The sequence below is a fragment of the Rhamphochromis longiceps genome, linkage group LG10, assembly GCF_057381845.1.
Source record: "Rhamphochromis longiceps isolate RC_006_pf linkage group LG10, R_longiceps_female_GT1.1, whole genome shotgun sequence".
Taxonomy (NCBI): domain Eukaryota; kingdom Metazoa; phylum Chordata; class Actinopteri; order Cichliformes; family Cichlidae; genus Rhamphochromis; species Rhamphochromis longiceps.
In genome coordinates, this window is record NC_140566.1 from 16,412,998 (window position 1) to 16,432,592 (window position 19,595).

A 19,595-nucleotide genomic window follows, 5' to 3' on the forward strand; every position below is an offset into this window, starting at 1 on the left:
TCAGTAAAATGTGACAAAACATGTGCATCTTCTCAATGTTTACCTCTTCCTCAGTTAAAACCTGTTAAACATAAGTGGATACGTAACACTTTAACTTTCAGTTAACTACCAGTACAAAGATTATAAAAACAGTTTAACAGAAGTCTGACCCCACGAACCGTTTCAACATTAAATAGAACATAAGTTACACAAACTGTCTTTGTCTTTTCCCACTGACAATCTGTGTATCTTTAATGAACTGCAGTAATCACTCTGACCACTTCTGAAGTTTAGTTTTAGTCTTTACTATCAGAAGCTGTTCTTGCCTGGTTCCTACACTTTTTCTGCAACAATTTGTTTTACCCAGCTTCTTGTTGCTTTAGCCTCCTATGCTGTAGTTTTTCATGTTCATTTCTGGCCACCCAGTGATTGGTTGAGATAATATTCAATGTTTGCTGTTTAATGCAGAGAGATTTCTTTTCATGCTGATCAGTGTAGATATAGTTCTGCTAACGTATATGTCATATAAGATCAGTTTTACAAGGTACGCCAAGAAAAGAGCATCCATACTCACCATAAAACCATATTACAGTAAAACTCAACCTCAACAGTAACCCTGATAGTACTGGGGGTGGGAGGGTGGGGGTGGGGGGGGGGCTGTTCTTTCTTTTCATTTATAAATACTATAATGAGTTCACAAGGCCCATTTATGTTTGTATTCTTCACTGTAACAGATTGAATTTTATGGGGTAACTGCATTTCACCCAGTGAAAAACATGCCTATGCAGCTGCCCAGGCAATGTGTGCATATTCTCGCCACATGAACCTGCTCTCATCTGTGAAAAGCACAGGTCGTCATTGGTGGACCTGCCAATTGTGGTATATTAAGGCAAATGCCAGTTGGGCTCCATGGTGTTGGGCAGTGAGCACAGGGCACAATAGAGGATTTTGTGCTCTCAGGCCACCCTCACAAAGTCTGTTTGTGATTGTTTGGTCTGAGACATTCACATCAGTGGCCTGCTGGAGGTCCTTTCGCAGCTCTGGCTCATCCTGTTCTTCCTTGCACGAACAATCAGATACGGTCCTGCTGATAGGTTAAGGATCTTCTATGGCCCTGTCCAGCTCTCCTAGAGTAACTGTCTGTTCCCTGGAATCTCCTCCATGCACCTCATTTTGTGCTGGTAGATACAGTAAACCTTCTGACAATGGCACATATTGATGCTCTGGTCCAGGTGTCATCGCATGCTACAAGCAGTTGCACTGACCCTAGCCAAATGCAAAACTACTGAAAAAAATAATAACAAAGCAGCTGAAACTGATTAACAACTCCCTCTGCCTGTTTCCTGAACAGACCAACATCCTAGAAGTTTAATGACTGATGCTATACTCTGATTAAAAAGTTTTCTTTTAATTTTTTTGAGTATTATATATCACTTGGTTCAATAACAATGTCTTATGTTAATTTCTGCTTTTTGTAACCTTGATCGCTCAGTGAAAGATAAGCCTACCCCTGTAGCATGTCCGTATGTGATGAGACAAATTAGATTTGGAGATGTATCTGTAAAATTTTTAAGAACTGAGGGACTGAATGTAACAAACCCAAAAACAGGCAGAATGAACAGTCACAGCAGATTTATTGTAGAACTCCAGTGATAACAATGGGTAGGAGTTAACTGCTCAGAGTTGCAGCTGGCAGTGTTTGGATTCAGTTGGTGGATGTGAATAAGAGAGATGGACAGGCAGGCGTGGTAGCTGATGATGTGAAGCTCTGGTACCAGACAAAGGATTTGATGCACAGGAACTAACAAAGACTCTTAGGAGGTCAGACAACAAAGCGACAACATTATAGAACTACAACTTGGACGCAGTGTTGATACCATATTGACAAACTGAACAACTGAGTCAAGAGCAGGAGCTTGATTGGTGGATTAGTCTCATGTAATCAAGTGAATTGGCAGCAGGTGTACGCCACATCCTGAAAACACACACACACACAAATAGAATACTCCACTCACATCTTGCTTCCTGAGCTGCAAGCAGTAGAGGTAAGGAGACCTGAGAAGCGAGGCAACCGGCATTTAACAAAATGAGGTGTCTTTGTGTCAGAGCTATAATTTTAAAGCAGCGTCAGTTTATTAGAAACACATGCTGCACAGTTGCAGAATCTTTGCATTCTCTCGTGTCTATGTATCTTTGTGCTATAAGAATAAAATGAAGTCACTCAGTTTCACTGGACATATTTGAGGAAGGCAGGATTTGGGTTTTTCAAGGTCCAATTTCTTTTTTTCTTGTCAGGTTTGGAAAATTCATTCCAAAACATCACACCTGGAAAGACATCTGTGCCTAAACACCTGTGCCATTTGGTAGATGCTGTATTACCCTTTTATTTATGCACTTGGCTGATAGATCTAGGTTTGTCAGCCAGGATGTCAAGCTGACATTCACACTTTAACGCAGTCTCAGCGTTTATGTGCAGCGAAATTGTTAACATAATCTAAAAAAGCAGCCAAAGGTTTCTCAGAAACAGTCGCTGAAGAGCTGCCATTTTTAATGATGATGCTTTGATTCATTGTTTTGGAATAAAGGCTGTGAATGGATTTATTCACTACAACAAGTATCGTCAGTAAAAGCGCATGATAACAGCTTGCGTTGATAATTTACAGCCTCTAACTGCATCCTATCACCAGAGTGCTGTCCTCACTGATATAGTGCCTGTGGGTCTCGTGCTGGTATTGTCTAGCCTGGGGCTCGGGACTTATCAGGCGCTCTGATCCCTCTCTTTTTTTTTTGTCTAATTGCATCTGTGTGCTACATTGCTATCATTAGTTGGTTTAACCTACATACAAGAAACCTGTTGGACTCCATCCAGTAAACAGAGCCGTTGCGAACACACTCCCATCATGAATTTGAATAGTTCAAACGGATTGGATTTATATAGCGCTTTTCAAGGCACCCAAAGCGCTTTACAATACCATTCACTCTCGCATTCACACGCTGGTGGAGGCAAGCTACGGTTGTAGCCACAGCTGCCCCTCTGGCCAACACCAGTAGGCGGTAGGGTAAAGTGTCTTTCCCCAAGGACACAACGAACAGGACAGAGAGCCCAGGGATCGAACCGGTGACCTTCCGGTTACAGATACGCTTCCCAACCCCCTGAGCCACGGTCGCCCGGCCTAAAATAAAAACTACAAATAATTGGTGCAACACCTACATGAGTAGTAAAACTTCCGTTACTTTTACATAAGAAAATGGTGCTGAGTTGTTTGTTTGAGGCTTGAATTTGCGCAGTCTCTAAACCCAGAGAGCAAACAACACACATAGATGTGCGTATCTGCGCTCACGTCAGTGTTCAAATTACATATTAGACATGTAGGCCTTGTGGAAGATTGAGCGTGCACTATTATTCACAAGTATCTAATTACACTTCTGTCCCTTGTGTTTTTCAGTGGATGCCGTTGTTATTAATCAGACTTTTTCCTCCCCATTCACTCTCATAAACACAATTATACTCCCTTTCCTTTTAGCACCTCAAAGTGTACAATCACAGCTGTCACTTTAAGCTGTAAAATTGTAGTGATGGCATGACTATAGACTGGAGGCATATCATCATTTCCTTTTTGTTGTTTATGTTGTTGTTATGATCGGATGAGCTGAAGTTTTTATTTTCCGGCGTACAGCTGGTGCATTCACTGTCCATCAACACAGATTCTGGGATTTTTGTCGAGTCGCAATTCTGACGATAACTGTTTGTGCAGGTCAAGGTAAAGTCCATAGATGCCTTTTTTCCACCAACTCACTCTAAGTTGAATTTGCGGCTAAATGTACGTGCATGTTTATTCTGTATTTTACAATTATGAATCATGCCTGAAACAGCTAAATAAATAAGTCAGATTTTATTTATGGCTTTTAAGACAGTTTTTGTTTTTTATTCAGAATGGGTCTGAAATGGAAATACAAGACTTTATATTTCGGAATACAAAGATACCACGGTTAATTCTACAAGCCCCAACAAAAATCTCTTTTGTCCTTTTTCCAGCAGCTAAACAGCAGTTTCTGCTTCACTGATGACAGCTGCAATGGATTTACTTCACTAGCCTGTAACCTGGATGCTGCGAATATGCAGGTATGAAAAATGTAAACTTGAGCTTATATGTGACACTGATTAATGGCTGTGGACAAAGGTTTGTGGGGGACTTTTGCAAGACATACAGTATCTTCCGTGTGAGTTCTGAAGACAGTTGAACCAACAAGGGAAACTGCGGTGTTGGCTGTCATGTAGACATTTTAGTGTTTGTCATCGGGGGCGGGGATTTTCTCAAGCGTGGGCTCCACGCCCCAGATCTCACGAGCATACTGGGCAATGGTGCGGTCACTGGAGAACTTGCCACACCCAGCAATGTTGTAGATCACCTTCTTGGTCCATTCCTTGGGATTCTAGGGGAGAATAAAAATGATTGATAAGCCAAGAATAACTTGACTTTTACACTGTGAATGAGACAACTATCTATATCATACTATGAATACATAAGAAGCATTTTTTCCCAGCTTTTGCATTTAATTCCTACCTTATAAAGAGCATTGACTTTCTCTTGGCATTTAATGTAGTCTTCATAGTCAGCAAAGACCTTAAACCTATGCAGAGAATAATGCCATTAACCAAATGATAACATAACAGGCTAATAACAAAGTTCACCTGTTGCATATGAATAAATGCATATGTGTGAATGAACATGTGCACTGAATATTGCTTTGCATGCAGCAACACCAGGATGTTCAGCAAGTTCATACACAATATTTGTATGTGTGCATGCAGGTCTGAGCCTCAGGCATCTAATGTTAGATGTGTCTCTACCTGTCATGATGCATCAGCATGTTGACAATTTCTTTAAACAGGTCAGGCTGCTTTGGGCTAAAGAAGCCTCCAGCAATCTGGTCAATAGCCTGTTTCAGCTCAGGCAGACGGTTGTAGTACTCTTCGGCGTGGTATCTAAGCAGGAAAGAAAATAAATAACAAACACATTCAGAAACACAGAAGGACCAGGTTGTCGCCGTAGTAACTGAATCATTCACAAGGAAAAAGCAAATAGGGCCTATAAAAAATATGAGCCCAAGGCCACACCTTTTTCGTGTGGAAAATCTCAGTTTGTGTGGACATAACATTTGAGTCTCTGTTTGGATTGTCAGAGCATGTGTACACTCGTTTTAATATCAGAAAATCTTGATAGTTGATCTTTTGTTTGTCTGACAGATATGGCAATATATTACGTACAGTAGTTATCGAAATTACAAAGACAATATGAGGCTAGGAGTAATAAATGTTCTCTCCTTACCCTCTCTTGTCAAGGGCCTCGACATCGTCCACCCTCATGCCGAAGATAAATAGGTTTCCTTCACCGGCCTCCTCTGCCATCTCCACGTTGGCCCCGTCCATGGTGCCAATGGTCAGGGCGCCATTCAGCATGAACTTCATGTTGCCAGTGCCAGAGGCCTCAGTTCCAGCTGTAGAGATCTGCTCTGACAGGTCAGCAGCAGGGATGCCTGGGAAAGAGCAGAAGTAGGGGTTTGAGAAATTTTAGAATAAATATTAATAAACATTTGCAGTGATTTGGTAATTACCTTTTTCTGCCAGTGTTACTCTGTAGTTCTCCAAAAAGATTACTTTCAGACGGTCTCCAATGACAGGATCATTGTTGACCACCTCACCGATAGCCGTGATCAGGCGGATAATCATTTTTGCAGTGTGGTATCCAGGAGCAGCCTGCAAGAGAGCCACAGTTAGAGACACGACATTAAATAGCCTTAACACTTCGTATCGAATGGTGCTGAAATGTGACATAAATTTAAAGCTAATAGCTGTTAAATTAAAATACAAACCTTTCCTCCAATCATGATAGTTCTTGGGGTCCACTGCTTGTTGGGATCCTTCTTGATGCCTGGTGGAGATATAAAGAGACAAAACTGAGGCGAGCAGCAAAATCCTTTTTGTAGGCTCTGACACACAGTCGGTAAAGATCTGGAGCAACATGTTATTTGGATTTGAGAAAATATCAAATCAAATGAAAATGGCAGAGGCTTTTAAATGCATCCTTACGGTTGTAATAAGTGATGATGTGCAGGCAGTTGAGCAGCTGTCTCTTGTATTCATGGATTCTCTTGACTTGAATGTCAAACATGGAGTTGGGGTTGATCTTCACCTTGTAGTGCTCTTCCAGGTGCACAGCGAATTTCATTTTGTTTTCCTACGTGATCAAAACATTTATTTTACTCCAAAAAAAGAAAACAAGTCATAGTCAAAGTATGGTAACCCAAGAACATGAGAAAAGAAAAGCACAATTGTGACTGTCAGGAATGCCTTTTTGGCCATATGCGTATACTACTGTCTGCCTTGGGGAGGTTTCAGGGCTAATGATGTATTCATTTTATTTGCTTGTCAGTTGCAGAGACAGAAAAGAGCTACATGACTGTCACGTGTCAGAGATGAGAGGTGGATCTCTGGAATTTCTTCATTAACCGAGTCAGTGCTTGCTTCCCAGAACACCTTCCTCTGTCTGTAACTGTTTGCTGTAAAATATTGTCTTTGTTATGCAACTAAATGAACCAAGGTCACAGTCCAGTGGTCCAGTGTTGTGAGCTCAAACACAAGGCGAGTGTCACGTGTTGAATATCGCATGTGTCAGAAGCCATGGACCAATGTGCCTAAGGCCTTGAGGTAAGCCCACTGACTCATGCCCAACTGACAGTCAGGGCCCACCTCTATCCTGATGCTATTACTGTTCATGTGCAGAAATGTACTCTGAAAGCCCCAAGGACAACAGCCATCTAGGCTTGCGAAGTATTCATAAAATGGCATTTTTCCCAGCCTGAAGTGGTAAACCACAATATGTGCTGGCTACGGTGTAGATGCTGCAGTTATTAACTGTTAATGCAGGCTTTGACACTGATCTTAGAGGAACAAATAGGTCAGCAGGTTGGGTCTCTGGAAAAAAACGATATTTCATCAGATATTTTACAGAACAGTTTGTGTGTGCAGTCTGAAAACAGGCACAGGTTGCTTAATGTGAAATGTGCCGCTTCTCTGCAGGACTTCGACATCCTGTCATCTTCAGACACAATTATAAACATTCACAAGCATTCTTGTATCTTTTTGAGCATAATGCTGGATACATATTAGACAAAATAACACATTACTTGCCTGTTTCACTTTGGCAATATCACGAATGAAAGCCTCATCATTCACAAACTTGATGAGGTTCCTAAGCTTTTCAAGGTCACGAATGAAGTCCTCCCCAATTCTCTAATGAGAAAAAGATAAGTGAAAAAATAAATGAGTAAATAAATTGACTGATCATTGTCCTTTGTTAAGTATAACCTAAATTTAAGCACTGTGTCCCTTGTATATTTGAAACACTGCTAACCTCGGCAATGACCTCGGCAAGCCCGGGGTTGCACATAACCAGCCAGCGGCGAGGAGTAATGCCGTTGGTCTTGTTTTGGAACTTATGTGGCTCCATTTCATAGAAGTCCTTGAAGCTGCGGGAGAGCATAGCATATATCAGAACACACAGATGATGTGCAGTCCTTGAAATGACAGAGGATGGGGATTTATGAAACAGATAGCAATACACTTACTACACACACTCGTGCATCTGTGTGCGACGTTGATTATGATTTACCACTACAAAGGATGATCAGTTTTTGTTTAGAGACGTACACTGTAGCTTTGAGGATGTCCGAGTGGATCTGAGCCACGCCGTTGACGGCATGGGAGCCCACAATGCACAGATGGGCCATGTTAATCCTCTTCTGTCCGCCTTCTTCAATGAGGGACATGCGGCGAAGGCGATCCACATCGCCGGGGTACTTAGCAGCAACTCTCTGCAAAATTCAAAGGTGCACGAGAAGCAAAAATAAACTAAGTCAGAGGTTATATTTCTTTATTTCATTTGCTGAATATGATTTTACTTGTCACACTTGTCACTGTAGGGTCAATACAGCTATTCTAAAATTATACCAGACCACCAGTAGGACAGTTTCAGTCAGGATTTAAGTAGATGAAAGTCAGTGTGTTATCTGGTTGAGCAACAGCTCATAAAAACCTGCCCACCACTTTATGTCAGAAACAAGTCTCTCTCTGTTCACGAAGAATGTGGGAGTCTATTCTGACAGATGTTGCAATTAAAAGCCCATCAGGACCATTTTGTCCTTTGACTTTTACATTACAGCATTTTGGTTCTCCTGCCAATCTTTGAAGTCTGTCCTTGCATTTTAATAAGGTTTCCTGTTGTCTCGTTCCACAGTAGCAATCTAAAATCCACGATGGAACAATATTATTAAAAAAGTAAGAATAAGTATTTTGTTTTTTCTGCTTCTTTACCTTTCAGGTTTTTCAGTTTCATGCTGTATTTATGCTAGAAGGTTAATATCTTTCTTAACTTATCTTACCTATGAAGCAGATTAAAATCATTAATTATAACATTAACTATATTTACATTGAGCCACAGGACAACGTCAATATGTCCTTCCTGTGCTATATATAGTAATTAGGAGCCATAGGGGCCTATGCATCCAGCACACCCCAGATTATGACATGCTGCAATGTGCAGAACTAACCTCCAGGTGGCGGCGGTTGATCTCATAGACTATTTCCAGATGACGGGGCAGCAGATGAGCAAACAGTTCGACTGGCCAGCGCTCCAGAGCTTCAGGGAGAACCGTGTGATTGGTGTAGGCACAGGTTCTCACACAGATGTCCCAGGCCTCACCATCAGCAGCAGGACATTAGGTTTAGTGAACAGAAAAATAAATAAATTCTGAGCTGATATCCACCCTGCATCCCTCCATTGTCATCATCATCAAGGTAATGACAGACATCAAGCGTCAAACACTGCGGTGACAGTAGGTAAGTTTTTAACTCCACCTTCTTGCTGAAAGAACAGGTCGCTTCTCCTTTTTTGTGACCTAATAGATCAGCAGTTGCTTCTGAACTCTCTCATCTGTAGTTCACTTTTTGTTTTGTTCGCCCTTCCAGCAGCTGAACTCTGTTTCTTTTGCTTGGTAGAGTGTCCACATTTACTCCAGTTATACTAGTGTCAACCATTTCAACTGCCTGGAGAAAACTACTGGCAAAAACAAACGGGTCAGCTTGCTTTGGTTGTGCATTCAAACCTTTAGCCTGGTAGCACACAGAAAGTGAGGCCTACTGGGAAATGTTCGCACCAATTTAAAGCCAGATGTGTCATTATTCTGTTACTGTTATACTGTGCAACAAACTGACCTCACTGTGATCATTTAAAGCAGCAAATCAACATAAAGCACACATAACCTTTTAAGACCCTTTTAGGGGTCGTATTAATCTGCTACTCACCGTTTCCCAGTTCAGCTTCTCTTCATCAACAAGAACCCTCATCAGCTCAGGAATAGCCATGGCTGGGTGAGTGTCATTCAGCTGGACGGCAACCTGAATATGCAAAACATTAAAGAAAGTCAAAACCGAGTTTGAATGGGTCACAGAGCACTTTGTAGATACTATTCTTTTCAACTATTCTCCTAAGGTACAATAAAACCCACCTGCAACCTGTTCAAAAAACTGACAGAGGCAATTTAATGAAGACCCAGGGAGAACATCATGAGGAAATCTTTTCATTTTTGACAGAAACTATTTTGTTGAGTTTTTCACTTCACCTTGTCAGGCAGTTTGCTGAAGTCTGTGCGAGCAATCTCCCTGGAGCCAAACTTAGAGACCTTGAAACGGCGGATGATGTCTTGCAGGGTGGCAGACACCACAAAGTATTCCTGCTTCAGACGGAGCTCCTTTCCTTCAAAGAACTGCGGGTAAAGACACACATTTGTCTTTTTCTGTTCTGCAGTCAAAGATGAATTTTCTTTTATTATTCATTAAGCATAGCCTTTTGTATATCAGCGGCTGCTTTTTTTCGTGGACCACAAAAATATTTTAATATCACAATTACATATTAGACTTGTGAGAAAAGATTTAGTGAAGCTTTAATAGATCTATGTCTAATCTCTTAAGCAGAGACATTATGCTAACACCCATTAAGAATATACTGGCAAAGTGTACTACATGTGTATAAGCGTGCATTTGCATTTGTCCACTGTGCAGCTAATCAGTGTTTAAATCAGATCTCCCTTGAATATGCAAAAGACATAAATTTCACACTTTTCATCCCTCAAAGATACCAAATTCATGCCGCTATAAAAATGATGGTCTTACCAAAAATAAATTATTTATTCTCAATGATCCCAACTAAACCGCCACAAGATTGGTTCAGATCTCTAGATTCATGTATGTCCAAATTCCTTTGGAAAAATAAACCCCCACGTATAAGCTTAAAAACACTACAGAAGACCAAGGATAAAGGAGGACTAGAACTGCCTAACTTTCAGCACTACTTCTTAGCCAACAGGCTTCAGTTTATCTCAGGATGGCTAAAACACACCCTCTTAGATGAACCTTGGCTAGATGTAGAACAAGCACTCTGCAATAATCTAGAGATCTCAGACCTACCATTTATCAGCTCAAACATCCAACGACATGAATGCTTTAAAAGCATCAACATCAGCTCTTCTCTGACAGCATGGTGGGAGTTTCTAAAATTGACGGCGTCTTCATTAATCCCATGCAAACGTACACCTATCTGGAACAACCCTGACATATTACAAAACAATAATATGATAAACTTTTCAGATTGGAGTGATAAAGGAATCAAATATTTAGAACATATACTAGAAGGAACAGAATTTATTTCATTTGACGGACTAGTTACACAATATGGGATCAACAAGAAAAGATTTTTAGAATATCAACAAATTAAATCCATAGTAAAAAAGAAATTTAAACCGGGTCAAGTTGAACTACAAACACCACCAAGTGTGGTTCAATTTCTTACTCTTAAACCCCCCAAATTACTATCCAAAATATACAGAATGCTTTCTAAAACAGATGAATCAATATCACTTCCTATTGCAAAATGGGAAGCGGATTTATCAGTTAACTTAGACCTAAACTTCTGGTCTCAGATTTGCTTAAAAACCTTTCATCTAATTAGAAATCCCAGTCTTCAATTAATTCAATACAAAATATTACATAGAGTGCACTATACAGGTCATCGGATGTTCAAGATGGGCTTTACGTCTACCAACAACTGCTCACACTGCCAAACCAATTCACCGGACAATTATATCCACGCTCTTTGGTTCTGTCCACCAGTTCAGAAGTTTTGGCGCGAGATATGTGAGGACTTATCGAAGTGTCTGAAATGTAACATTCCAACTTCCCCCTTAGTGTGTTTGTTGGGCAGCTTAGATAATGTCACTTCAGAAAAGAATATCGCCCATATGGTTTTCACTGCCCTATGCATTGCCAAGAAAACAGTCCTCATGAACTGGAAAAATAAAAATAATCTTAATTCTAACCAATATAGAAATTATCCATTAGATTACATTAGTCTTGATACAGCCTCTGCCACCACATCAGATCAATTGCTCTGGGCTCCTTTGATCAGCTCCATCACCTAGTGGGGGTGGGGGGTCATAGTTTGGTCCCGCCTTCACTGTTGTGATTGGTGTGGGGGTAGGGACAGGCTTAGGGCGTCGGGGGGTTCCCCGGAGGCATCTTCCTTGGGGGGCTCAACCCGGGGTAGCGGTCATGTCCGGTTAGGGGCTCTGTTGGCTCTCAGGTGACTGTTTCCTCGCGGCTGCGTTCAGCGGGGCTAGGGGAGGGTCTGTGCTGACGGACGTGGGTTACTGACCTGGTAGCCTGGCTGCCCCTGGGTGGGTCCGGGATGGGCGTGAGGTTCTGGGGGCGCTCCGTCTCTGGGCTGGGACCCGGACCGGGCCTCGGGGGCTTGGGTCCTGGTTGGTGTGTTGCCGGGGTTGTGGGCGGGTGGGTGCATGGGGGCCCAGCCCTGGAGCAGGGTGCCGCCGGTGCGTCGAGCCACCTGGGGGGCTCTTCAACTGGTGGGGGGGATGGTCACATCTTGCAGGAGCTTTCCTCTCCTCAGGAGCGCCCTCTGCAGGAGGGGGAGATACAGGAGAGGTGGAGGAAGATCTCAGCCTGGGTGTTTATTGTCTTATGTAGTCTGGAAGATGAGTGGATGGTGGGGTGGGTGCAGTTTTCTCTGTGGTGGGGTTGGGTGGACTGTCCCGGGCTCTGTGGGGCCGGGCGGCGCTGCTGCACTGGGCCCGGTCTGGATGGGCCTGGGCCCCCTTTCCCTGGCGGGTCGCGGAGTATGGGGGTGCCTACTGGGGTCAGCGGGGGAGCTGGCCCCATCTCCAGCTGCCTCCCTCTTCCCGCTCCACCACAACCACCCACACATGCAGGGCCTTGGAGTAGGGGTATGTCACCAGGGTGCAGAGGAGGCTACCCCCCCCCCCCCCCCCCCCTCTGTCCCCTTCTGGCTGCCTCTGCCTCAATTTTATCCCACAACTTAGACATTCACATTACTCACACTCTCATTACACATACATATAGGATCTTGGGGGTGGGCACGATACACGGAGTCCAAAGTACCATCAGGGTGTACACCCCACCCCTGGCATCGTTGCCCACCTCTCAATTTTAAATACACGTAGACATTGAGGGCTAGCAGGAGGGACCATGCGCTTACCTGCTGCTCTCTGGCAGGTAGCTCCAAGCCCTCCTGGGTTTTAAATGCACCTTAGAACATACATGCATCAACATTACAATGAGCGGGTGGAGGGAGGTTCGGAGTCTTCTCTCACCCCCGTTCTCTGCGACCTGCTGGAGCAGGGGGGCTAGGACTAGGAGGAGGAGTTGGCCGTCCGACTGCGGTCTGGAGTGTGGAGCCTTCCTGCTGCTGCGGAGTCGGGGCGGTCTGCCTCCCCCCACCGCAGGGAAAAGGGAAACACCACCTGGGTCTGGGTGCAGTTCCCCCCTCCAGGGGCGGGGGCACCTAGACCCGGTTTGTAGAGTACGCTTGGGGAGTGTGATCGTGTGTACAACGTCTCTTTATGTCTGTCTCCACGTTGGTTGAGTGTGGAGTAAGTGCATATGAGAGCATGAGGGTGGGAATGGATGTTTGTATCTGTGTGTGCCTGTATTTCTGTGTCTATATGTCAGGTTGGGTGTCAGGCGCCACCTCTCTGGGGACATCTCAGGCCCTTCAAGGTTTGGAGGCCTATCTCCCCCTACCACCACTTCCCCTGCCAGTGGCGGACCCCCTCAGACATCGGTGCGTTGGTGGTTCTTTGTGTCCGGGGATGGGCGTCCAGGTACACACCGGCTCACTCCTTGGCGGCCGCTTATCGGGGCCTGGAGCCTGGGGCTCGCTCGGGCCACTTCGGAGGTGGGGTGCCCCCGGCCTCTCGGCCTGGGGCTCGGTCACTCAGGCGCAGCTGGCTGCCGGCGGAGCTCACGGGCGCGTCACTGCAACTCCCCCTGGCTTCTGCTCCGCGGCTGCTGAGTGAGCCCTCATCTGGGACTCTCCTCAGCTCTTTCCGGGACAGTGGCGCAGCTGCCCCTCTGTTGGTCTTCCTTGGTCTCTTGTGTTCTGGGGGCCTCTGGATGTCTGGAGTTTTGATCTCCTCCACACCTGCTTCACGCCCTGGAGGACGGGGCTGTGGCCCCCCCACACCCTCTAGCAGATTATTACATGAAGGAACCTTTTAAAAAACAAAAAACAAGCGCGTCCATGCTCACAGGTGTACACACGGGTGATCACACCCACAAACTACACCCTTTTTGGCTCCTACCTCAAAGCACACTGTGTTCTGTTGATCTGATGTGCTGCACAATAATGTTTAACATTTAGTATTTACTGTCATATTCCCATATATCATTGTGATGTTGTTTATTCTATTACTCTTGTTCTCTTCTGCTTGCTTTCTTTTTTCTTTCTCAGCAGGTGATCCAGGTGATTGATATATGCATTTTTTTCTTCTCTGCCCGTTCTGTTGGTTTTTGTCTTTTGCCCTTCTCCCCCGTCCCTCTTCTCAGCTGTTTCTCTTTCCCTCTTTCTTTCTCCCCTTCTTTCCCCCAGTCAAGTCTGTCCCGTATTCAGTAAGTGAAAATAAAATAAACAATAAAAGGTGAATCAAATGGACCATTACGGCAAGGCTGGGATGGTCAGTTTGGTAAAGTAAATCCGTTGGGCATCTTTCTTTGCCTTTAGACAACAATTCTGATGTCAAAAGAGCCAAACGGGACAGGCCAAGAAAAAAATAAAAATAAAAATAAGAAGTAGAGGTAAAAGCCAATGTGTTGGAGGCTATGAATATGTTTTTGGAAGAGTTAAGAGAATACTGTGTATTTGCTGTTTTGATTTGCCAAACAGAGAGGATTTGCAAAGACATTTTAAGGCTGATTAAAGCAACTTAAGGAATTATATAAAGGGATTAAAACTAGCAAAAATTTAGTCTTCAGTTTGCAATTTCATATACTGAAGAAACTGGAAACATTAGCTTTCAGTGTTTTGAAACAACCTCAGCTTTCATTTTTGACTAAATTTAATAAATGATCACCCTACTATTATAATATCCCGATATTACTAGAGCAAACTTGATTGAACAGCAGTGTAACACTACATCATGAGTTACACCACACTTTCTGTTCTCAAATGCAAAGACGTAAATTACCACACTTGGCGTGAGCTATAACTCACGCTAGATGGTTATCTCCTAAATCCTCCTGCTGGAGCCTTTGAGGAGTCGGCACATGTTGGTCAGATCTTTTGTCAGATTTGAAACGGAGCTTCAGAGGAAGCTGGGAGAATACACATCGGCTCTAGCTGAGCACAAAGGACATTAGGTGTGGTCCAAATTATGGAAGTCCATCTCCCAGCTGACCTAAGATAAGGTCTAACCAGTCACACACAGATCCCTTTGATATTCACATTCTTCTAGTTCCTCTAATTCAAGTTAATATCTGTATGCTCGGGCTATGAGTGCAGTGCTGGTGGATTAAATGGTAATAGAGCCACATTTTCTTACATTATCATTGGGATACAGAACACGGGAGATGTTCTCAGCCAGGTTTCTGTCCAAAACAGCCTGAATGTAGCCACCGACATTAACTATAAGGAAAAAGCAATTATTTAAGTTGATGCTAATTCTTATTTGACAGATGTATTTTTGAAAATACATGCTCTCTGCCAGGATACATACAGTCTTTCAGGTTAAAGTCGCACGGTGCCTTTGCAGACCACAGCCTCATGGTGTTGACAATGTTGTTTCTGTAGCCTGGGATAGGGGTGTCATAAGGCAGAGCCAGCACTACCTGTCAATACCATAACATGAAGAGCGAGTTATTTAAAACCGTAGATCATCAAAGAAATATCTTTCAGTTTAATTTGCTTTGTTCCACACATTCACCTGAGTGTCAACCCATTTGACGCCATCGGGGTGATGCTCGGTCCTGCCATAAAAGTGAACTGGGCGCATGTACTCAGGACGTGCTTTTTCCCAAGGGTTGCCGTAGCGCAGCCAGTCATCGGCCTCCTCGACCTGGGTAAAGCCACACATTTGTATTGAGGCAGAAAACTGCTCATTAGCGGGTGGCTTCTGAGCTGAGCCAGGTATAAAGGGATGTCAGGTCATGATAATGAAAAGGAGACTCCTCCAGCAGGTGATTTAAAAACAAAGCTGGTGTTACTTAAAAGGAAAGCAACAGCAGCTGTTTTCTCTCACTGAAAGGAATGTGAAGTTTAATCTTCTAACCTGCCAGCCATTGACAATTTTCTGATTGAAGATACCAAATTCATAGCGGATACCATAACCATAGGCAGCCAGGCCCAGTGAAGCCATGGAGTCCAGGAAACAGGCTGAAAACCAAAGGCAGGACATGATAACAGGTTCAATAATATCACAGCTCTTGGAAAGAAAGAAAGAGAAAGAAAGAAAGAAAGAGAGAAAGAAAGAAAGAGAGAAAGAAAGAAAGAAAGAAAGAAAGAAAGAAAAATGCAGTATTTTGGTCATCCAACAGGGATAAAAAAAAAAAAATTCCTTTTGAATTTATTTAATACAAAGCATGAAAAGATGCTCACCTGCAAGGCGACCCAGGCCACCATTGCCCAAACCTGCATCTTCCTCCATGTCCTCCAGCTCCTCCATTTCCAGACCCAACTGAAGGAGACAAACGCATACAACAGCAAACCAGTGACTCGGGGATGCTCCCTCTCTGTTACAGTATTTGAAAGCAGCAATTTCACAGTTAAAAGAGGATTAAAATAAGCGTGTTTGTCTCACCTGGTACATGGCCTCGTCACAGGCATTCTCCAGTCCGAGGTTCACCATGGTGTTCTGCAGAGTGCGACCCATGTAGAACTCGAGGGAGATGTAGTACACACGCTGCATTGTGAATTCGAAAAGGAGAAAAAAAAATCATATTTAGCAATCAAACAGGTCAAAACTGTCTTATGAACACTAGCAGAAATACTCAAGTGACATTCTGCGATCAGGGTCGGGGAAAGGTCCCACTAACACCCGCCCCATACTGTCAAAGAAATCTGCGAGTCTCATCTATTGGCTTCATGGTTCAGAGTGCGGAGAAATATGTCACCTGAGCCTCTGTTTAGCCTTTGCCATTTAGTTGTGTGCTTTTTTTCTCTCTCTCTCTGACATGGAAGGGTGGACACAGGCTGTGGAGGTAAAGCAGGGGGAGAGAAGACTGGGCGACAGATTGCTTCAAGTATTATGTAACCCCAACATTTTGGGCTTGGGCAAAAATAACTCCTGTAGAGGTCACTGTAAAGGTCTGCTGATAACCTTTCATTGTGGAGTTCAAGTCTAGAGTAATAGGAGAAGTGGTTCAGATGGATGTGTAAAATAATAATGAATACATCTGACAGAGCCGTATCACTAGAGCGCTAACAGGATCTCCTGAATTATATATGACTCTGTTCCATATCTTATCTTTGTTTCATCTTCTTGTGTTGATTGGCTCTGCTTTTCCATGAATGTGTATTATTAGTGTTTAAATAGTTGCAATAGTAACTCTTCGGGACGTGATCTTTGCACAAAGATGTAGACGTGCTCTTAAGCTAGCATGTCTTCCCTCCTGCAAGACCTTTAAGAAGTTCACCTTTGACCTTTCGATGCAGAGCACCAGAAAAAGCTCTCGGCTGGTTTCTGAGTTAGAGCGCCCGATCAATAAACTTATTGTGAGGAGCAGCATGTGCAGATAATTTGCGAACTGAACTCGTGCATTGTAAGCTATGGCGTACAGGCAAATTTTCTTAACGTTATTAAAGAAAAATAATCTCTTTCATTCAGTGGGGTTATTAATAATCTCGCAAGAAACATTTTTCCCCACTAATAAGTTGAATTGGAGCTGAGTTTTGCTCTGCATCTGAACCCTCTATTGTAATTACAGACAGTTTCGTGTGACATTTTCGAGCAATAACGCGGTGTGGCGGCTAATATTGTGGTAACGGCAGCTTCATATTGTTCTTCTAAGGCTCTTTCTGTAGCTGTTGGCTAATAATACTGGGGTTGCTGAGATACAACTTCAATCCAACTGCTTTTAAGTGAACTCAGACACCCTCAGAGGCATTTGCTCATATGACACATGTGCTGTATGGTCAGACAGGAAGGGAACAGAAGGTCTTGGGGTGGTTTCATGTTTCAACACACTATAAGCACTGCAGCATACCAGCAGAGTGCTAAGAACCCCCAGTGAAGTTTAAATGTCATGACTTGGCATTACACCGATATCAAGCTGCTGAAGGTACAGTTGAAGAATACAAAGCTTTGGCTCTCGGTGGAGGAAGAAGTATTTACATCCCTACACCAATACACATTTTGCTTTTTCTTGCCATTAAAAAATTGCAACATTATAATATTTGATATCAAGCTGACAAAGTTTAAAGAAGAAAGCTAATTACATAGACAAGCGCCGCTCCTTTGACTGATATATGTTGACATTATACACACATGCATAAGACTAATGCATCAGCATAGCAGCAGGTTGAGTGGAACAGGAGCTGTAGTTTTGCCCAGAGTTAGCTCCTTAAAGGATTATTAGATAAATTTGAAAAATTTAGATAAAGTAAAACTAATGTGAAAGAAAAGAGGAAACAATTTCTTTCAATCTGTTTTTTTCTGTGTGTTTGTGTGTGTGTTATATGCTTACACCTTCTACAGGTATTTACTAGAAACAAACCTGAGTAATTGTCTTCAGGTACTTGACACCACTGTTTACTTTAAAAAATGTGAAACAGTGCAGAAGAAACAGGCATCCCATAAAACAGTGTAAGATCCGAAGTAATTGTAATGAAACAAATTTCTTTCATCTTTCCCTTATACCACTCTTACTCTATAACCACCCAAAATACAAGTTTGTACACAAATGGCCAAAAAGATATCAAAAAGATAGATTAATAATTGATTTGTAGGCGATAGGCTGTCACATCTAGATTTATTAGAACTTACTTTAGGGTCTTTCTCATAGTAGTACTGCTGGGTTCTGATCCACCTGCCAATCAAGTGGTCGCGCACCGTGTTGGCAAGCGCAAAGTAGTAATCCCTTTTGGTTGCCACGTTTCTGTCCTTGACCAGAGTAAAGTGGAGATGCCTGTTGAAGTTTTGCTTCAGATCTGAAACGTTTTCGACGCCGGCAAGGCCTCTCACTGAAATCTGTTTCTTTCTATCGTGGTCAGACAACGGTTTAGACATGGTGGCGCAAGTGATCGCGGCTCAGGGCTCTGACACTGGGAGAATGTAAACAGTATGGCAGCAGGTACACACCACCAGTCCCAGACACACAGCAAGACAGGCACCCACACCACAGCCCTGGCTTCACAGTTTTAAAGGCGCGATTATAAATATTAAGTGGAGGGTGGAGCAGATCGCTTGTTTAAGGTAAAAGGGTGGAGCGTATGCTGAGGACAGAGGGTGTCACATCACAGTTATGTCAGTCGCAGATAACTAAGAGTCCCTTTTGGGATCTGTTATGTGTTACTGGCATCAGAACAAAGAATTGTACAAGTCGACGTCATTTACACTATATAGTGAAGGGAGGTTTTTACTGTGGTTACTCTCACAAAATTAAAACTTTCCAGGTAAGCTGATCAAATAATTTAAAATAAGCTGTACAAATATTCTACTTGCCATAAACTCAGGATTGTATCTGTTGCTACATTGTATTTTTTCCAGTTTTATTTTTATTTTAAATTGTCTAGCTGTATTAGCCTGGTGTTATGTTCAAGGATCTCAAAGTGCAGCTCCCAGGCCACTGGCGACCCTTGGTGTCATCTTAAGCGGCCTTCAAGCATCCTGGGAATCCACAGTTCCTGCCCCACTATCATATAGCAGCACAGAAAGAACAAAACCAAGGCAATATTCTCTTCCATATTAATTCCTCTTTTCTAGCCATCAGAGCAGCAAAATAAAACATCACCCTGTGAACTGAAACATTAGAAAAACTAAACTAGTATTAGTATTTAATGTGTGCACCCCTGAATCAAACATTGGGTCATCAAAATTTTAAGAACCCCTTACGGATAATATCTCCAGCAGCTCACTTAATTTCCCCATATTTTGCAGGACTGTTTGGCTACCAGAGGATATTTTTACAAAAAAAGGTTTGTTGTGGCACTTTGAAAGCAAATTCAAATTCAAATTCAAATTCAAATTTTATTTGT

General features: G+C 43.0%; 1 protein-coding gene across 1 annotated transcript; it reads right to left on the reverse strand.

Moving 5' to 3' along the window:
- Window positions 1-1,622: 1,622 nt before the first annotated feature.
- On the reverse strand, window positions 1,623-18,743 carry pygma (phosphorylase, glycogen, muscle A). Its single transcript, XM_085420523.1, has 20 exons — window positions 18,385-18,743; window positions 16,201-16,302; window positions 15,999-16,077; window positions 15,673-15,776; window positions 15,328-15,459; window positions 15,121-15,232; window positions 14,947-15,029; window positions 9,661-9,804; window positions 9,344-9,436; window positions 8,590-8,736; window positions 7,691-7,854; window positions 7,395-7,509; window positions 7,172-7,273; window positions 6,071-6,218; window positions 5,854-5,912; window positions 5,596-5,737; window positions 5,310-5,517; window positions 4,832-4,966; window positions 4,545-4,611; window positions 1,623-4,413 (listed from the first exon to the last, which is right to left on the reverse strand). Exons 1-20 carry the CDS (start codon window positions 18,625-18,627, stop codon window positions 4,264-4,266), a joined length of 2,529 nt encoding a protein of 842 aa, XP_085276649.1. The 5' UTR covers window positions 18,628-18,743; the 3' UTR covers window positions 1,623-4,263.
- Between the last annotated feature and the right edge of the window lie 852 nt (window positions 18,744-19,595).